This window comes from Zonotrichia leucophrys, chromosome 4 (assembly GCF_028769735.1).
Source record: "Zonotrichia leucophrys gambelii isolate GWCS_2022_RI chromosome 4, RI_Zleu_2.0, whole genome shotgun sequence".
In the NCBI taxonomy this organism is placed as follows: Eukaryota; Metazoa; Chordata; class Aves; order Passeriformes; family Passerellidae; genus Zonotrichia; species Zonotrichia leucophrys.
Window position 1 is genome coordinate 44,226,505 of NC_088173.1, and position 20,025 is coordinate 44,246,529.

Genomic DNA, 20,025 nt, shown 5'->3' on the forward strand with positions numbered 1-20,025 from the left:
TGGGCCACAGCCCTGGCTCTGGGTGAGGACACAGCCAAGCCCCTCACTTGGCATGTGGGAAGGGGACATTGCTCTGGCCACACCTGAGCTTGGTGTCTGTGCTGGTGAGCTGTCACCAGGACCACACTGCCATGCCTGTTTTGGATGCAGCAGCACATAGAGGGGAGGTCAGAGATAGATCCTGCCTCCCAGCACTGCAGAGCTGACCTCCCAAATTTCCCCTCAGTGTCTCCTCTGGTGAAGGAGGGGTTCCCTAAGCTGAACTCTGAAGGCAGGCGGTGCTGGTGCCTTTGCTGCTTCCCAGTGAACTAAGGAAAACACCTGTCCTGCAGCAAAGCAGGGTTCCTGTGGTGATGAGGCACCACTCAACGAGAGAAAATGGAATGGGGATTTCTCCCTCATTTATAGCACTGGGTTTCTTTCACCTTTCCCTGCAGTCTGAATTGTGACCAATAAAAAAAGCCGTTTCTTCCACAGCTGGAAAGGGAGGTTTGATCTGAAATGACGTAATACAGAATTCCCAAGTTCCTCCTGCATGTGCAGGAGAAACAGCAGAAAGGAAAAACAAAATCTCCCCTACTCCAAACTTTGATCTTTGTTTTTTCCCTGGAGTATGTCAGTATGATCCAAACCATGAGGACATGGTAAGGTGACAACAGTTGTCAGGGCAGTCTGTGTCCTGGGAGTTTGTGAGAATCCCAGGAAAGAGATGCAAACCCATGATGACCTGCATGAGGTGCCATTGCTGAGAGGGGTCAAAGATGAAGTTATCTTTGCCACTAAACCCCAGCACCTCCAGGAGTGGGAATGTACCCCTGTGTGGGAGCTTTCCAGTGAGATGAGGCTGAGTCAGGTGTGTCAAACAAACTGCAGTGTGGGAAATGCAGAGCTGTGGTGTCGCCTTAGGGATGATGAGAAGAGGGATGCAGCTCAGAAATTTCCTGCAGGAAAATCCCCAATAGGAATTAGTACCAGTCAGCCAGGACTGTCCTGCAGTGCCTAGAGCTCGGGATGAGCCTGCATCACAGCACTCAGAATTCCCTTCCATTTTGCCTTGGATCACTCTGACCCAGCTCCCTTGAGTTACACACAGCAGGTTCATGCCTGATGAATGCTGTAGTTCTTGTTAAATCAAAAAACTGAAAAGGAACATGGCAAAATTAATGTTTTGTTCATATTAACTCCAGCCAATTCATTTCTGCTGTTATGAAAATGTATAAAATAAACATAGCCTTGTTATACTGAGGATCTTCTTGTCCCCATGAATTCTCCCTTGCCTCACTGGTGAGAGGAGCCCTTTGGGTTTGCTTGGTGGCATTGCTGGGCTCTTTGTACACAGCTCTTTAGAGCTCTCTGAGCCATCCTGAGCACTCCTGCCAAGGAAGTCTCACTTGTGTCACCTGAATCAGGGGATTTTATATCACCCTACGCTTCTTGCCCCACAAATTATTTGTGATGGACATTTCCACACTGTGTAATAAGGAAACTCTCAAGTATTATCTGCACCAAAATGCTAAGTGTAAAGTGCTGTGCTATTGTGCCAGTTAGAAGGGAAAATCCATGTAGGGACTCAAAATGCAGTTTTGCTTGTGATCAGCCTTTCTGTGAAGAACTGCTCATTTCATGGTTTTCAATGGGCACAGGCAGAAAGGACAAAGAGTGATTAGTGGATTTCTACTTCGGTGTCTCAGTTGGTTACAAATATTCTTTGAGAGGCAGCAGAAAAACTTGAGGGAGAAACCCTCTTCATCTGCATATTGTCCTGTTACACAGCACAGCTCAGAACACGAGCCAGCGCTCCAGTGATACCTTGGAATGTGTCAAGTGTACATGGAAAAGGAAGGAAAAGTGAGAGGGAGCCAATTGTGTTTTAACCTAACATCTGCTGAGCTCAGTGCTTCCAGCTGTGCCACCTCAGCGCCTTGAGGAGCACTGCAGGACTTCACCTGTGTCCTGGTACACCTGCCCAGCGCTCGCTCTTGGTCCTGCATTGGGCTGGAGACTGCACAGAGATTTAGTCAGGTGCTTCAGCTCAGCCAAGGGCTTGCTGGTTGGGCTCTGTGGGTCAGACGTCCCCAGCCCAGGGCCAGTGCCACCCAAGCTGTGGTTCTGCAGTGACGGGGCGTCACTGCAGGCACTTAGTGGTTCTGGTTGTGTGGCTGATGCTCCACAAGGCATGAGCAGCATCCTTGTGGTGTTGGAAGGGTTCTCCCCGGCCCTGGGTGGCTGGGTCCCCTGGGTGCAACTGTGGCAGCTCTCCTGGCCACGCTGTGCAAAGCAAAGTGGACTGCCTCTGGAAGTCAGCACCACAGGTCACCGTGGCACTGGAAAGCAGAGGTCTGAGATGTGGGAATGATGGGGAGGCTACGAGGGAGTAGAAGACGGAAATAATGACTGAAACTTAGATAATAATTTTATTTATAGTCTAATGTGCAGACATGGCTGTTGCTGATGAGGCTACCAGTGACATAAATAAACTCAAGCAGAAGATGTAAGCGAGTGGATAAATGTAAAGGCATCTTTGGGCAGTGCCACAGATTTGGACATGGACCAAGAGAATTATTTCTGTCCCTTGCGATTCCAATGAAGAGCACAAAGGAGATAATTAGCCCAGGATGCTCTGCATTGCTCTTTCCATCTTGCACACATTCATGCCCACCAAATGTGAAATGTTCGCCTTTTCCCCTCCAACGTGATGGTTGTTGAACTTATTTTTAGTGTCATTTGATAAGCCTTCCTGCTCGCAGAGAGACATCCCACTGACCCAGCCACTGGTCATTGTCTATACCAGTTCCCATCAAAGCGGGCGCGCTTTGTCAGGTTTCGACTCGAATATCCATTCTGCCTCTGAAGTACAGTATCGAAAGTGACTGGATCATTTGAGCCTTTTTCTTCAGCTGCTCCCTCCTTCCTCCCCCACAGTGTTTCCGCTCACGCTAACATAATTTGGCATCGTCGACGTGACACGACACTGGTTTTTCTAAAAAATTATAATACATACATTGTCGATGTTTGGTGATGGCCGGCGCTCCCATAAATTTAATTTCCGAATTGATGCAAAGAGGTCTTTCCCACTCGGAATCGTACCCAACGTTCGGTGCCCCCTCCGCCACTGAGGAACGCACATACAGTAATAGGTCATTCAATGTCAAAAGGCATAAAAAAGATGAGCAAAATCTTCACAGGCTGCTGCTTGCTGTTGCCTTTAATTATATTAATTAAACTTTGAAATTCTCATGCAAAGAGGGTTGCTGGCTTGTGACGCTGAAGAGCCCTTGGAGATTTGCGGGGGGAAAAAACCCTGAGATACCAGTGTAGTGGCTACTGCTTTTTTTAATCTAAAAAAAAAAATACACAAGCCTACGACTGCTAGGTATGTTTATAGATGATGATGTTTTATGCGCTACTGAACTGTGAATGCAGGAAAGGGGAAAAAACCACCAGCCACAGTGTCAAGGTCTTGAAGCATCAGTCCCTCCAACTCGGCTCGAGATCTCTGCTTACAGGCTGTCTTCCCGCGGAATAACGCTCTAGTAATTCCTTCCTGTCCCGGGTGCATAATGAAAGAAAGGTGTCTTCAAAAACTAAAGGGCAAAGTCTTGCTTGCTACTGATACCTCGAGGCATCCTGTCTACATTTTGTCATGCGTGTGCACTTTTCAGTGTTAGAGTGACAAGATTTCCAGTCAGAAGGTTCCCGTAAGGCACGACGGAGGGAGCTGGCAAGGGTTGGGAATCTGACATGGCTCTGAGGCACTTGGCTCTGCGCCTGCTTAGCCTGGTGGGAATTGTTATCCTGTGCCTGTGGCGAGTAGTCCCTGTGTAAATACCACGTGCCTCCGCCGCAGCTGAGGAACGCTGCTTCGCCGCTAAAAGCACATTGTGTCCTGAGAATCTGTAGTCCTTAAAAAAACAGCAAATAACAAAAAATAGAAAAGCATTCTCATCTTTGGTGTCTGTGCTGTCCCTTCAGTGGCGCACAGAGCCAGGCACTCATGGCAGTGCTGCTCTCCGGGGTACGGGCAGAGCACCAGTGTGGAATTAGAATGCGGGCTCCCGGAGCAGGGATGCAGGAACCTGTGGAGCTTGGGCTGCAAGATGGTCCAAGGGATGCGAGGAAGGGCTCGGTTCTCTCAGCTGGGTAGGACAGTGGCAGTGTGGCTGTCTCTCCTCCTGGTATCCGCTTCTTCTCCTCTACTGAGAGGGAACTCGGGTGAAGTTGATACAGCGGCCCTGAGGGAAGAGAGAAGCTGTTACTGGTGGAGTAGCACACAGACAGAGGTTGCTGGATGCTGGAAGGAGGCTGTTGAAATTCAATGTTTGGGAAAATAACAAACCCATGAAAAACCTTTTAAGAATTAATGGAAATTACCCGGAGTGAGGCACCACATTTGCCTTACAAATGCAGGCTCTAGGCAAGCACGAGGACACGGGCGACACATTCTGACACTCCCAGGCCTTCTGTGAGCATAATTCACAAATTCTGTCAAGCTGCAGTGAGCAAACCCAAACCCATCTGACTGTGGGGAGGGAAGAGCATGGGGAAGGCAGATCCTGCCCCCAAATCTCTCCTAAGCCAGGTCCTCACACAGAGAACATGGATAGATGTGACTGTTAGTTAGCAGAGCTGCTGCTGATCTGAAACTGCATTTTATTAGCAATAACCCTAGCTCTGCACCTACAGACTCTCTACTTAGGATCTGTAAATTGCTGTGCACAGAAGGAAAAGGGGTTTCTTGTGATGCCATATTCATAAAGGGGTCCAGGTGAATCCTGACAGCTTTCAGTGTAGCTGAAATGAAACCACTCCAACAGCAAAATCTTCAGCCTTTTTTATTCATTTGGAGCTCTTTTAAATGCCTAAACTCTTACAGGGTCATGGGGTGTTAGAGCAGGGTGTGCAGCCTCAAAGCAGCTCTCTGGCACAGCAGCAATTCCTTCCCTTTGGTCACGGGCATTTGTCAAGGATGGTGCCACATGAACAGTGCTGGCTTTGGAGCAGACAGCACTGCTTGTGTTCTGAATCCTTATTTCTGCTTTGAGAGATGCGCTACTGGAGGGAAATCACTGCTTTCTGCTCAAACCTGGGAGATGATGGAATTGCCAAATTAAATTTGGGCTGAGTTTCATATTCCTGTCATTCATTTAGTTTGATCTGCAGTTTTTCTGGGTATCAAGAAGGGTGATGGCACACAGTTATCTGGCATGACTCAAGCGGGTCTTGGCTGGCACGAGAGGGGCAGTGTTCTCATCAAGGGGTTTCCTAATGTTTCAGTTCTGTTTCTGTCAGCTGTTTAAGAAATATAAAGTGGGTGAAAAGGTGGGGACAGGAACTGTAAGAACTTCTGGCTGCCACCATCTGTATTATAAATGTAGAAGAGATGTACAGAGATAAATCATAGAATCCTTTAGGCTAGAAGAGCTCTTAAGATCACCTAGTCCAACCATTCCTTCATCACTGTCAAGGCCACCACCGTGTCCCCAAGTGCCATATCCACATGGCTTTTCTGCCAGGATGAGTGGTTCTAGGCAGAGCAGGGAGACAGGAGAAGTAAACAAGTACTGCCCTTTCTGGTTCCCCTCCTCTCTCCCATATCTCTTTATTCCATGACTCATGGAGAAGGGAGGAGAGAAAGAAGTTGTGTGGTCAGGCAAACTGTTGCCCCTGTCACTGGCAGGGAACACCCTGAGCTGGGGAATCTCAGAGCCCTAAGAAACACAGCTCTCCAAACACTGTCAGCATCAGACATGTAACATGTAATAACAGACTGTCAGTTTAAGTGGGAAGTTCAGCCATTTGCATTCTAGATGGGCAGACTGAGGCAGGCAGAAGATGAAAGGCTGGTGTTCACTTGTTAGGGGTTTATCACTTCAGATCAATGAGCTGCAGGTTTTTGTTACTAGAAACTCAGTGATGTGACTAACAGCACTGTCTCCTGCAAACTGGTGTGGAGAAAAAGCTCTGGACTCATGTAAGTCCTTCCTCGAAAAGCATCCAAAACTTCCCATGCAGCAATATCTGTGTCATCATTGAGACCAGCTTTTAGAAACAGAATATTAAATTCTTCTTCTGATTAATCTGACCTTTACAGAGACAACTATTTACTTAAGTAGAAGCACTATTTACTAAACATTAGTCTCACCAGTCTGGTTTTGGACTTCCCAATTAAAACATGTATGTTCCATGTAACCAATTTCACCAGGGCATTCTCCACCTGGTGATATTGCCAGGATACCCCAGTGTGGGGAGTTACTGTTACACTCATGTCCCTGTGCTCAATTAAATCATCAATCCAACCAATTTGAGTTCTGACGTACCATGCCTTGTAAATCACTGGCTCATAAACCTTAACAATACCAACATGTACTCCGTATGAAATTGCACTAAATTAGTGGTTTAGCACGAGAGTAATTAAAAAATGAGTTATGCATGCATTCTGTGATCCTTGCAGGGAATATAAGATCTGTCTCCATGCACCAGATCCAACAGGAAAAACCCCACTCTTCAAGCTCATAGATGCACCAGAGGTACTGCAGGGTAACAATGTGGCAGGTCTCTAACACCAAGAAAAAACAGGAAAGAGATCTATGGCAAGGGGGTTTACCTAAGAAGGAACTCTTTTATATGACATCCAAGCCATTTCTTTAGTTGTCATATTTCTTACTGAATCTAAGTTACAGGACAGGGTGGAAATTGTCACAGGGCAGGGGATCTCAGGGAGTGAGTGCTCACACCAAACCCCAGGTTATCCCTCACCTGGCAATGCCAAAACAAGGCACCAGGAGGGGCCTGCAGGAGCAGCTCTCCCCGTCATGTCCCTCTCCAAGCCGTAAGGCTCTGTGGGCAGTGCTGGGGGCAAGGGGGAAGGAGAGATCACTTTGGGACAGTGTCCACCCTGGGCCTGGAGCTTGGCCCTTGACTGTGGCGAGCCAGGTGTGATGAGCACTTTGGGGAGTCTGTGTGTGTGTGAGCAGACACATGGTGCCATCCCAGCGGAATTCTGGGCTCCAGCAGGGGCAGGAGAACATGGCATGGGCTCCTTTGGAGCCCTTCCAATGTTCATCAGGAATTTGGGAAGGGCAGGTGAAGCAGGCTGGATCTGGGTTGGAATGTGACTGCACTGAGACTCGAGGCTGAGCTGCTTTGCCTGGTCTCAGCTGCTTGTCCTTGCATGTTTCCTTTAGCATGCTGAGTAGTTGTATCTGTGGGAAAAATTTCCATGGGTGGCATTGCTGATGTGTTCAGCATCTGGCTCAGGACTAAGAACAACTGCTTTTCCCAAAGGAGCACTTGGCAGTGCTGTCCTGCCTGGACAGTTGCTGCTCCATGTGATACCCAATGTCCTAAAAGCTTGGCTTCTCCTGGCCTTGGAGGACTGAGATCCCACTGGCCATTGCTGAGACTCATGTGCTCCTACCTCGGCTGCAGTGTCCCATGAGGAGCACACGCCCTTTTGGGATTTGGCAATGATCCTGCTCTCTGTGTGTGATCAGTGCCTGCAGAGCCACGAGGAAGGACAGGGCTTCAGAATAATGTCCCTCCCAAGACACGTATTGAGCACTGTTGTGTCGTTTCTGTTGCCCCATCATCACAGCACTACCAGAGCACCTTCCATCCCCCACAGGCACATCCCTGTGAGCACAGCCTGTCCCCGGGAAGCAGTCTGCTCCCAACAGCTCCCCAGGACAGCCTGCCCAGGCTGCTGCTGCAGTGTGGGTCAGCAGGCAAGAACCTGCTTTATCTGATTCTGTTTCTTCTCACACACACCCTGTGGCCCAGCCTGCACTTGGCTTCCCTTTAAGGATCCAAGTTGAGGGCAGTGGGTTCTTCCCTGTAGCCCTTACACAAACAGGACTGTGTACACCTCTTCCTCTTTGGTAATACAAGGAAACAGGCCATTTTCTGCTTTCCACACCTCTTCAGAGTCATTACATCCCCATCTCACTGGGATAAGGCAAGGTGAGATCCCATCTCACTGGGATAAGGCATGGGACCTGCACGCTTGTGTGTAATGGTGACAGTAAAAGGGAAATCTGAGGGAGTAAAGCTGGGAGGGATTCAAACTGGGCACTGAGGTGCCAGTGCATGGCAGCACCTGCCTCAGTCCTGTTTCCTCGCTGAATTGATGCTGGCACTTCCCCTGGGCAGTGGGAGCAGAACCAGAGTGCCTGTGCAGGGCCAAACCCCACTGTCTGGCAGGGCCCTCAATGACCTCCCTGTTCCAGAGGTGGCAGAAGCAGCATTACCTACAGCTTGTGTCACCTGGCTCATGTGGGCACTAAAACCCCTCTGGCATTAAATCTGACTGCTCCTTCCTGGCTCCGCTGCCTGGGATGTATTTCAGTTGCAACACTCAATCACCCCATAAATACCCACTGGCAAGTGTACAGCTGAAGGGACGTTTTTGGTTGTTTTTTTTTTTAGATTACTCTTTACTGTGGAGAAGGGCTGCTAACCTACCCCATCCTGTGCAGTCTGAACAGCCCTCAGGGATTGGGTGCTGGCATCATCTCCCTCCCCTTTGCTTTTTGTCCCCCACAATGTGGTCATCCCTTGTCCCAGCTCTCTGGGAAGCTCAGGGTGTTGTGGGCATTTGAAACTGGTTTCCCACCCTGCTGACACCAAGCCCAGGGCTGTGCTGCCGGGCTCTGAGCACTCAGACCTCCTCTGTGCCCAGGCGTGCTGCCACAGGTAAATCCATTGTCAGTTGTTCCTGTCACCTGCGGCAGAGCCCACACGCTGCTACTGTGCAGGTGGCACCTGCAGAGGTCCTGCTGGGCACCCCTGAGCCATGGTGTGGCAGCAGGACTTTAACCCCTGGAGAGCTGCCTCCCAGCATGACCTGCTGCTGGACGGACTGTTTGTCACACAGTTCATCAGCAGTAACTCCTTAGAAGGACTGCTCCTGAACCACTGTTACTGCTGCAGGCACCAGGATCTGCTCCTGGGGCTCCCTTGAGGCAGCTTTTTCCCAGAATTCCTGAACTGCTGGCTGAAACACCTGTGACAGAGCTGAGGTGAGCTCTGAAAACACCACAGGGTGGGCTCAAAGGCCTCCTAAAGTAACACATCATCATGAAAAGAAATAAACTACAACTGAATGATGCTATTTGGGCCCTAGCAAGAATTTGGTTTTTTACTTAAACAAATTTTACCAGCAGCTTCAGTGGAAAAAGATGTTCATTTGTGTATTTTCCTCAGATTTATGTAATGTAGTCTCCATAGCATGCATGCATGAACCTCATGATCTTTCCCAGCCATCCCACAGTCCTGGATGTCAATTTCCAAAAGTCACAAGGTCTGGGGTCCAGGAACTGAATTTCCCAAGGAAACTCAAGAAAAGGCTGCACAGTTACAGGTACGTCACAGCCACCTTCCACCCCTTGGACCTGCTTTAGCTGCAGGAAAAAAAGGGCAGGAAGATAGGACTAAGTTGTTTTAAAAAGTAGTTCCTATGTTTTTGCACCTGATAAATGCTGTATTTCGGAGCACAGGCCAACAAAACCAACCTGCCAAGGAGAGGTTCCAAAGAGGTAGTTTAAAGATGCTAGGTTGGAAGATTTTATTTTTCAGTGCTTGTGATTTAGACATGTGCTTGGAGTACACATTGAGGAGGGCAGGGCATGTTAATGTGTGAAATGCTGCTGTTGGCACGTGGGGTGGCTCGTACCCGCTCAGTACTCGCTGCATGGATGGCACTGCACACAGCTGCTGCTGCCCTGGGAGCCAAGGGTGTCTTTAGTGTGCTGGCAGCTGGGAGGAAATGCCATTAGAGCAGCTTTCTACCCATGAGCAGCAGTTACTTGGGAACTGGGCAGATGGGCAGGTCAGCACAGTTGCTCTGTCTTGGCAGAGCATGTCACCAGGGGTGCATCCCTGCAGGACCTGAGTGCAGGGGCTCTGCAGCTCCCTGAGTCTGTGGCACCCAGCGAGAGGCACCTGCACTTGGCCTGTGTGCCGGTGCCCTGCGCCCTGTCGTGTGCAAGGCGGAATGGAGACTGCACAGGGCTCTGGGCAGCCAGGGAGTGGGCAGGAGTGGGCGCTGGGCTGGCGTCAGCACTGACCGTCCTGCCCCGATGGGTTTGGGTAGTCAGAAAAGGGAGGGATTTCTTTCCTTTGCCAAGTTTTCCGTGACTGCTGTATTCAGCAGTTGTCCAAATAAACTCCTGCCTTGACCGAGAGTGGTTGTGACAAGCTGCCTCTCCTGTGAGCCGGCCTTCCAGGCCTGGGAGGAGGGAGTGCCGAGCTGCTGAGCCGGCCCGTGGGCCTTGGGGGAGGATAAAACTGGCTGCGTTTGTAGCATCTGCTTCAAAAGGAGGTTGTGGCAAATATTTTATTCAGCAGAGCTGGAGGTCTCCTGTCTCTAGAGGGCAGGAGTTTGTTGTTTTCCTCATGCAAGGCATGCATTGCTTATGCAAAAGGAAAGGATGTGGAAATGGCCTGCAGAGTCCCTGTTTTTCCAGCACAGATCCTTTGGAGTGAGGGCCCTGGGTCACTCTTCCTGACTTTTGGCAGTGAGCCTCCCTCACCCCAGCACTGCTGTCTCCCTGGAAGTACCCCCCTGACCTGGCAGGGTGTGACCCTTACCTGAAGGGCACGTTCTCAGTTCCATTGCAGGCCAATGGAGGGCTCTTCTCCTTCAGCTCTCCTTAGTCCTTGGAAGGCAGCGCGAGGCCGTGTCACTGCCCGAGGGAAGGTGCTCTGTGTCCTGGCGCCGGCCCAGCACACACCTTGCCCAGCACCGACACTCAGCCGCTCGCGCACGTGCTGCCAAAACCAGGACACAGCTCCTGCCATCTCCACAGTGACGTGCAACGCTGTCCCTGGGACAGCTCCCTCTCCTTCCATGGGACACTGGGGGGTCAGACTGTGATTCATGCTTCCAGGTGAAGCTCCGAGAGCCACACGTGCAGCACTGTAGTGTGTGGGGAAGAGGTTTTCTCTGAGACATGTCTCAACTCTTTGAGCTCTTCCCAAATCATCTGGGACAAATCCCTGCTGTGAATGGGGACCCCATTTATGTTATAGGGTGTCTCTAGACAGACTGACACCAGGCCAGATCTCTAGTGCCAGTTTCCTCATGTCAGCATCCTAAACAACTTCCTGAGTTTGGTATGTCTTCTTTAGGAAGAAGAGAAAGATAATCTGCTGCTATAGAGGCATGACACTTCAAGCCTCATAGAATCAAGAACTGGCCTGGTGAAACCATAATTTAGCAAATCCTAGTGCTTCGGGGCCTTTTTTTATCTATGAGGACAAAGAATATCAGAAATATGGAGTTCCTAGGGATGGCACCTCGAAAGCACAAGTTAAATATTCCCATTATTCTTCCTTCCTCCTCTCTGTGCAACCACTGTGAGAAGAAAGCAATTTATCCTTCTCTGAAATCAGGTGTAGGAACAGATAAACCAGAACTGTCAGAAGGCCTGTTCTCCTTAAACTCCACTTCTGCTCTATCATGACCTCAGTTCAGTCCTCTCCTAAAATCCCTTTCCTTTAGGAATACTTCCCAGTGTCCTTTTCTATATCAGCTCTCTAACCTGGGCCTTTCTGAAGAGAGACTCTCCTCTTCAGATGGCCCAGAGATTTAAGACTCAGGTGCTCTAAGGCTTTAGGTATGTAAGTCATCCAGGCACATGTTGCGAGCCCATAACAGAGCAGTGGTGGCACAGCATTCGCATCCTGGCTCACAGATTATACAGCATCTGACTGGCATGTGGCAATTGCTTTAACGAGAGAAGGCAGCCCAGTTCTGTGGTATTTAGGACACTATGGGAATCATTTTAAGCTAGTTATCATACAAATGCTATAACCAAAAAATCCACTTCAGAAACTCTGTGGGAAGATGCCAATCTGTTTGAAGCAGTAGGCAGGGTTTAAGTAGGGGCTCCTAGGAGGAAGACAGCAAGGCTGTGGCAGGAGGGGCAGCTCCCCGAGGTTGTGCCCACTTGGCTGGGGCTGGCTCTGGCCCTGCAGATGGGAAGGGAGAGCCCAGCAGGACCCTCGTTCTGCACACACACAGTGCACGTGGCAGCCCTCTAGATGCCACTGTCACCCAGCTGTCCCAGCCCTACAGTGGTGACAATTCCGTGCCGCTGACACCAAGCAGTGGGCCAGGAAGGACACAGTGCCAGGCTGTTCCCCACCCCTCAGCCACATCAGCTTCCCTGACACCATACAGTAAATTCTTCTTCCTGCACACAAACCCCCAGCACATTTTTAGGCTTTGGTTGGAATGCCAAAGGGATTAGTAATTCACACTTTTCAGGTATTTGGGCATCCCATTCCCCAGCAGCATTCTCTGATTTTATACTGCTGAGGCATTTGCTACAACTCCCCCGTAGGTGCCAGTGTCACTAAGTTAGCAGCTCTGTTAATTTTTAGGCTCTGCTTCTCCTGTGCACCTTGCTGAAAATAAGGAATAGTTTCTTTAAAGGCAGCTGCGTAAGGCTCATGGCACTGGGATGTGGAGGACTCTGGACTGGGCAGCGACAGGCTTCAGTCTGTCAGGGGCTCCTTCCTAGCCCCCCAGGCTGGCCTGTCACACACCGTGCCACGTGGGTGCACTGGGATGTCCTCTCTTCCTGCCTTGGGAAGGGGCCTGGGAGTAGAGGCTGTATTTCCTGAGATGTTTTTTCCTCATTAGAAGTCACGGCTACAGATGTGCCTATGGAGATGTCCCTGGTCTTTAGCAGTCAGGAGAGGTGTCCTGTGGAAACACCATCAGGCTGAGTTTACTCCTTTCTCTATTCATTCTTCCTAAATGTCCATTACCAGTGACTACGGGAAAAAGGGATTTGATGGGATGTTTGTGTGCTCCAAGTGCTGAGCAGGGACAGGGTATTTATGGAATTTACTCCATTGCTGCCAGACCCTGTTCAGATCCCCTGACTCCCAACCCCTCAGTGCCGTGTTTCAAACATGGGAATCAGACCAGACTGGTGAGTTTGTTCTGGTTTTCAGTTCCCACCTTTGCTTTTTTCCCTTTTTCCCTTTGCTCAGTTTAATTTGGGTAATGAGTGAGGGCTTTGGAGGGGCTTTGTTACACATAAACCCAGAGACGGTGGCATTAAGTGCATTTGCTAAATTAATAAAGAAATCTGCACGTTTGCTGTAGGGTTCTGTTGTTGATTTGGGAACAGTGAGCTCTTGCAAATCTCGGCTTTCACCTTGCCAATCCCCGTATCCCTCTAAGTGCACTGCAGCTCCTTGGAACCTGTGAGGGGTTGGTGCTGGCATCCCTTCACTAGATCACATTTATGCATTAGTGCCATCTGTGCCTGCTGCACCTTCTGTGAGCCAGCCCGGCCAAGTGACTGGCAGTTATCTGGGACTGCACACAAAAGGAGAGGGGAGAGAAAGGGGGAAGGAAGAAGAGTCAGTAGGGATGGCACCTCAAGCTTCCTGTGTGCTGGTGGGTCTGGGGAGCACAGACCTGCACTGGGGTCCCTCCCTGCCACTGCTGAGTCCTTTCTCTCTAAGTAACAGGGAATACCTGTCCTGTGGCATTCAAGCCAGTTCTCCCTGTCCTTGTGTTCTGGAGGAGAGACAAAGTGCCGGGACATAGGGAAAGAAGCTGCTGCAGTCTGGGGACAGTTTGGGGACAATGCTGGGCAGTGTTTCCCTCAGGGCAGGGCTGGACCCGGGTGGTGCCGTGGTTCTGTGAGCAGGGGAGGAGCAGGAGGGAATGCAGGGCTGGCCGTGCTGGTTTGTCCTTTTGCCTTCTGTTCAGGGTCTCTGTTGGTGAAAAAACCTTGTGTGTGAAATGGCCTCTGAGGAGTTCTCCCGTCAATAATGAGACGGGGGTGTTTGCTGCTGTTGCTGTGCAGGGAGCTGAACTGCTCCCAGCACCCAGGCCCATGTGGATGGAATCTGGGCACTTAGAGATCATGAACTCCCAGCTGAAAGTCTGGATTGATCTGTCCTACACAGGCAGGTACAAAGTACAAGAGCAGACAGAAATACAGATGCAAGAGTTCTTACACTGAACATAACTGTGTGCTAAGAATTTAGAAGTGAATTATCTGGCATAGAAATTAATTAAATCATTGCAGTGTCAGTCTGTCCAGATAAATAAGGTACCTTACCCAGCCAAACTTTCATCAGGGAAGGAGCACACGACCTCCTGGCAGGGGTAGTGAGCAGCCTCCTGAGCTGAGCACCTTTCCTAACAAGGCTGAGGAGTCATACCTTCCTCTCAAAGCAGGACTCACCTCTGTGTGTGCCTGGACGCTCCCCAGAGTGAGGGACCTCTCCTCCTCATAACTGAGTTTATAAGTATTTACATATAGTAAGTACATCTTCCTGATTTTTTTTTTTTTTCTGAATGACCACTTTCACACTGTGGAGTCTTTTCCACTTAGAATATGATACTTGGAATTCAAGATTTGCTTTTTCATTCTTTCCATATGTTCTGTGTTAAACATATGCTATACTTTATATTTAAAAACTAGCAGCAGCAGACTGAAAAAAAAAATGCCCACACCACACCACAAAAATATGTTTGCTTCATTATCCAAAGCTTCTGGGTTTCTGTAGTTTTTTACCAGGCAGGGGGAAGCACCCTTGAGGCCAGTCTCAGAATAGGAGATAACTCAGAGGAGCTGTGGAGAGAGAGGAACATCTGGTCCCCACTAAAGCGTGGGTAAAGCTGGCCAGAGCTTAGAGCTGTACACAGCTGGGTTGAGGTGGTGATGGGGTTGTCAGCTTTGGAATTAAGGAAGGAAGCTCCTCCAGGTCACTGAGGAATCGGCCTTGAGTACTTGGGTAGTACTTGAGCCGGCCTCTCCTGAGAAGCTGCACTGATGCCAAAGGAAAAGCAGCAGCATGTGCTGGGTGTTTAGGTCCCTGCCCAGTGCCCTTCCCCTCCTGCCTGGGCTGACCCAGATTTGCTCCTGGGCATGGAAGTGCAGATGGCTTGGCTTGGGGGGGCACACACCTGGGCACAGTGCAGGGCCAGGCCAGGATGGGCATCCATCCAGCAGTGCTGAACACCAAGGAATGCACTCCCCACTGTTTGAGATCTGCCTGGCCTGGCAGGCTGGCTGGGTCTGGGGGATGGCACTGCCAGGGACAGTGTGCCCGGGGGCATTCCCAGAGCCTGAGGCCAGCCTGAGCCCTGGCTGTGAGGAAGGGCACAGTCAGATCTCCCCAAAGGAGCTGCGAACCCTCCAGAGGGTGTGTGCGCACAGCACAGCCCCCATCAGTGTCACTGGGAGCCTTGCTCTGAGCTGCCTCCTGCCTGGGAATGCCACCAGGAGGACACTGGAGTTCTAAAGGATTTGACAAAAACTCAAATTATCCCACCCTGAGAGTTTCAAGCTGCCTGAGGGTTCAGGTTGGTTTGACTGGACAAAGGAAAGGAACAGCTCCCACAAAAATCCCTGTGTGAGAGCTGGGAAATGGCTGGGAACAGTTAACTGGAGGTAAAGTGTAGGAATGCCATGATAAATGGTGAATTTGGGAAAGGTGGCGGGGTTTGTCACAGCTATTACAGAGCCGAATGAAGCATGGTTGCCGTAGCAACGCCGTGTTTGTTGTACACAGAACGGAGCCGTGGGCTGCCCAGTGCCCTGCTCCCCCGGGTTTGGGGCTTTTCCAGTACTCTTGGACTCACAGTCTGGGAGACAGGGGGCAATGCCCCAGTGTCCTCCTGCTAGGTATGGATATTTTAGACTTTATGAAATCACTGATAATTTAGACCTTGTCTCTGGAATTACCTGGTAAATTACCACAGCAGCATTCAGAACTAAAAAGCAATGAGGTGTGCACAATTAGCTTCCGAAGCTGCAGCCACACATGGACTGAAGCCTGAATTTAATTGCAACACGGGTAGATCGGTGCCTTTTCTACATCCTTTCACTGATGAGCATGTCAGCTCTTTGGAGTTGAAAGCAAAACAGAACCAAATGACAATCAGAAACTTTTATATAAAAATTCTCTGGCAAAAATGAAACACAGGTTCAACTATTGTAATTCATTGCATATTTCAAATTATACTTTAAAACAGGTGCAGATGAATGAGTAAAAACAGCTTTGTGAACTGTCCTCAAATGGTTTACATGCATTTAACTGCAGTTAATGAAGGGCTGATTGAAGCTAAATGATTTCTAAAATTTTTAAATGACCCACACATGTTGTAAGGGGTCTTGTACCAGCTGTAATAAAATTCAATCCAGCTGGTCTGTCCTAGGCCCTTGCAAGGCCTTACTGACATAAACGGCACTTTTAATCCCACTTTGCTTGTGTAAAACCCCCTGGTTCAAATTGTACCTTCACTTTAACCAGAGGAGGTTTCACAGTCTGTGAATTACATCTGCCAAACAAGTACACAAATTCAAGCCCTTATTTTCCTGGACTGATCCCGGGGCTCAGTTCACACAGGAAAGTGCACAAAATCCAGCAGTGTCATGTAACACTCCATTAGAAATATAAAGATACTGAGAAATACAATTAGGAAATACACTTTTAAATTCTAGCCAAACAATTAGGATAAAAAATTCAAAATTCAACAAACTAAAATCCAACAAACCAAAAATCCCAGCAGGAGCAGCTGGAACATGGTCAGTCTCTGCACTGATTCCAGTCACACTCCATAGCAAAGTCTTTCTAAAGTAAAGGCTGTTCCAGCAGTGCTGCAGCCCCGCTACCACAGCATTATAAATTAATGCCAGAGATGCCAAAAGGCCCCTTAAGTAGAAAATGTCAACATGCAAATGTTGAGCAGGAGATTCAGGGAGCACTGGGAGCCTCCAGGTCCCCCTGGGACAGTTCCCGCCCCATGAAGCCCTGGGAAAGCCTGAGCCCCCGGCCCTGCCACAGCAGCTTTGCTGGTGGAAGCACATTCCCCTGCAGACCAAGGGAACTCGTGGAATGGCCACTTCCCTGCCACAGGCCCTATGGGGCACTGTGTGGAAAAAAATCTTCCACCCTGTGGAGGAGCACACAAACTCAGCCAGGGCTTCCACACAAAGAACCAGCTTGCGCCTGTGCAAAGCTGCCGCCTTTGGAGAGGCTGGCTGGGGAGGGAGGAATGGGAAACACGGAAAGAGCAGCACAGGAAAATCCCTTGCTGCTAAAAGTGAGGGACTTACACTTAATTGATGGCAGCACTTGGTAAGTTAGGAGAGCTTAGTACAAACCTCTAATGTGCTCAGGGCATAACCTGTGTGATCAGTGTACGGTTTGCTGTAGGTGGAACATGAGCAGGACAGACAAGTGATGTTTCTCTGTGAAGTGTTCCAAGGCCTGTGCACGTGGCACTTGGGGACCTGGGTCGGTGGTGGCCTTGGCAGTGCTGGGCAGGTGGGCAGACTTGATGATCTCAGAGGGTTTTCAATGTGACTACACCAAAAACTCAGCACTCTAATGGGTCATTTCCTGGTGTCTTATTGAAGTGAGGACTGTAGAAGTTAGGTGTGAAATGACACCTAGAAACACTCAGGGAAAGCATTTCTGTGGAAGACTCAGCTTTCCTGAACCACAGCATTGGCTGTGCTGTGTTACCTGTCCAGCCCTGTGGCACCTCTTTGGGAGGACATTCTCACCATGCCTTCATTAATACAACTAAGAACAGAAAAAAGTGTTGCTGCTCTTTATCTTTTTCTTTCTCCTTCCCCCAGACAAGTGATTTGGCTGTTCCTAATTAAAATGAAGAAAAAAGTGGCATAAGCTTAATTAAGATTTTAATTCAGTTAGAGCCTACAGGAATAAATCACTGCAGACTTGGTAGTGACAATCAGAAAATACAGTTCCTCCTCTGTCACAGAGATGGTATAAATGATGGGAAATCCTGAGACAGGGATGCAAGAGCTTACAAGTGCAGGTGTGCCTGTAACCCAGGTAATAACCCTGTTCCCAACTCTGGTGCTGGATTTTTTGGTTGGATTTTGGGACATGGACCCGTTCTTTGGAAGCGTGGGTGAGAAACTGCAAAACTTGTGAAACGCTGTGTTTTTCCTAAGCAAAATGATGCTTTCCTTAGGATTAAGTAGTGGTGGTGAGCACAAGAACAAAACACAAACACCTCTCAGCTGATGGCCTGACTGTGGCAGGTGGGGTGAAAATGGACAGAAATGAGGCCCAGGTAGTCTCTCCTCCTGAATCTGCACAGAAATCCTGGTTTTACTGTGCTCACGGAATAAACCTAATGACGATCCCCTGACACAGACAGAGTTCCTTTGAGCAGCACTTCAGACTGTACAAATTATGTGCATTTTAAAACTAAAAACTGTAGTAATTTTAGCAGTTCTATGATTTTTTTTTTTAATTTAGGACTGTATCTTTGCTTCTTGGCTAGTAGATTCTCTCCAACAACTATTACAGCGACCTGATGAGGTCTCCATGGTGAGAGAAGTGGACGAGATCTTGTTTGATGATCAGAAGGCTGGATTTATTGATATATGATATATAATACATTATTACTATACTAAAAAGAATAAGGAGAGAAGTTGCAGAGGCTGCTAAGCTAAGAATAGCATAGAAAAGAATGAATAACAAAGTTCTGTATCCAGGGAATCTGTCCCTGAGCTTGGTGCTGTGATTGGCCCCCAGTTGTAAACACGGAACATGATCCAATCACAGGAGCACCTGCTACATTTCACAGCAGCCGATAACAATTGTTTACATTCTTCTTCTGGGGCCTTTGCTTCCCAGAAGATGGACAAATCCCAAAGAAAGGATTTCTATGAAAAAATGTCTGCGACAAACAACTCTTATTCTCAGACTTTTAGTATAAGTTTTCAATTCCAAATCAGGAATTCCTTCAAATTCCTTCCAAGAAATTACCAAGATGTTATGAAGGAGAAGGCACTGCTGGTTTTACAAGACTTAAGAACAGAGAAAATGCATCATAGGATGTTGAACAGGCACAGGCCGCGTGCACTGCATTTTTCTTGACTGGGAACTGGGTTCCTCCCTCAGCTGCTAAGGGTTCAAGTCCCTGTCTGAGCACCGTGAACACCTCTGTCCCTCCCAGGAGCCCCTCCAGAGGTGCCATCCCAGCGCCTCCCAGGGCAGGGACAGGCCGGCCGGCTCCCAGGGCCACAGGGCTGTTGCAGCAAAGTGTGCAGTTGGGTTTTCACCGTAATTAGGTGCCTAATTGTGCGCCTGGGCTGGGCTGCTGTATTTGCATGTGGACTTAATGATGATTTATTGAGGAGCTCCCTGGCCACACCTCGCTCTCCAGCCTGGCAGAGGCAGCCACAGGGTGAGAGGTGAGCCTGAGTTCTGGCTTCTCCCCAGCTTTTATTTTGAACTGAACACCTGTTTCTCTTGGGGTTTTTAAACCACTGGAGCAAAGGGAGAAGTCCAACTCCAAGTGTCACTGAGAGACAAGCACATTGCTGCACTAACAGCTGGGAAAAAGAGAAATTCCAGGGAAAAGGCCAGGGCCAGGTTAATAAATGACATTTCCATGCCAGGCCTCCAAACAGTGCTGATGTTGAACTTGTTCAGTGGTGTGCTGTCAGGCAGTAACCTGTACCAGCCAAGGTCAAAAGGGATCTTCTTTCAAGAGAGATAAATTCTTAGTGTCCTCTCTCAGGATCATCCAGCTGCCTTTTAACTCAGAACTGCCTGAACTGCAGCACTGGAGTTATCAGGGCCAGCTCAGCTGCACAGCCACGCAGTTGGACACTTAATAGACACAGCACTGTGAAAATGTCTATTATTTCCCTTCAGTGAAACACTTTTTAACTACAGCATCCGATCACTCTTTATGGCGTATGATGTCAAAAACACTTACTGCACAAGCAGAGATCTGTGTTTCTTTTGCCACAGACAATAAATCTTTAGTGTCTTCTCTTGCCACGCATCACTCCACTTGCTCTCAGGAGGCACCATACGCCTCTCTTTCCCTCTGCCTCTTCTAGCAAGGTCACTTTCCAGTGATGAAACAACTTTTCCAGAAGGTATAGTGTTCAATAATTAATACCTACTGATAATAGCTTCCCAAAGCAGTGCTTTAAAGCTCTAATGCTCATCACAGACTTGCAGTGGGAAGAACCCTTAAAATAGATCTGAGTA

The 20,025-nt window shown here is 48.9% G+C and overlaps 1 protein-coding gene and 1 long non-coding RNA gene across 4 annotated transcripts in view; one reads left to right on the plus strand and one right to left on the minus strand.

Annotated features, from left to right (window-relative positions):
* LOC135446937 (uncharacterized) overlaps positions 1–20,025 on the plus strand; it is a 179,164-nt gene that overhangs the window by 139,432 nt on the left and 19,707 nt on the right. The window lies entirely within an intron of this gene.
* Positions 2,396–20,025, minus strand: part of ANTXR2 (ANTXR cell adhesion molecule 2) — a 76,605-nt gene continuing 58,975 nt past the window's right edge. For both annotated transcript variants that reach the window (XM_064711524.1, XM_064711525.1), the window contains exon 17: positions 2,396–4,232. In XM_064711524.1, the coding sequence (XP_064567594.1) occupies positions 4,194–4,232 (39 nt within the window). In that variant the 3' untranslated portion in view covers positions 2,396–4,193. The remainder of the gene's footprint in view (positions 4,233–20,025) is intronic.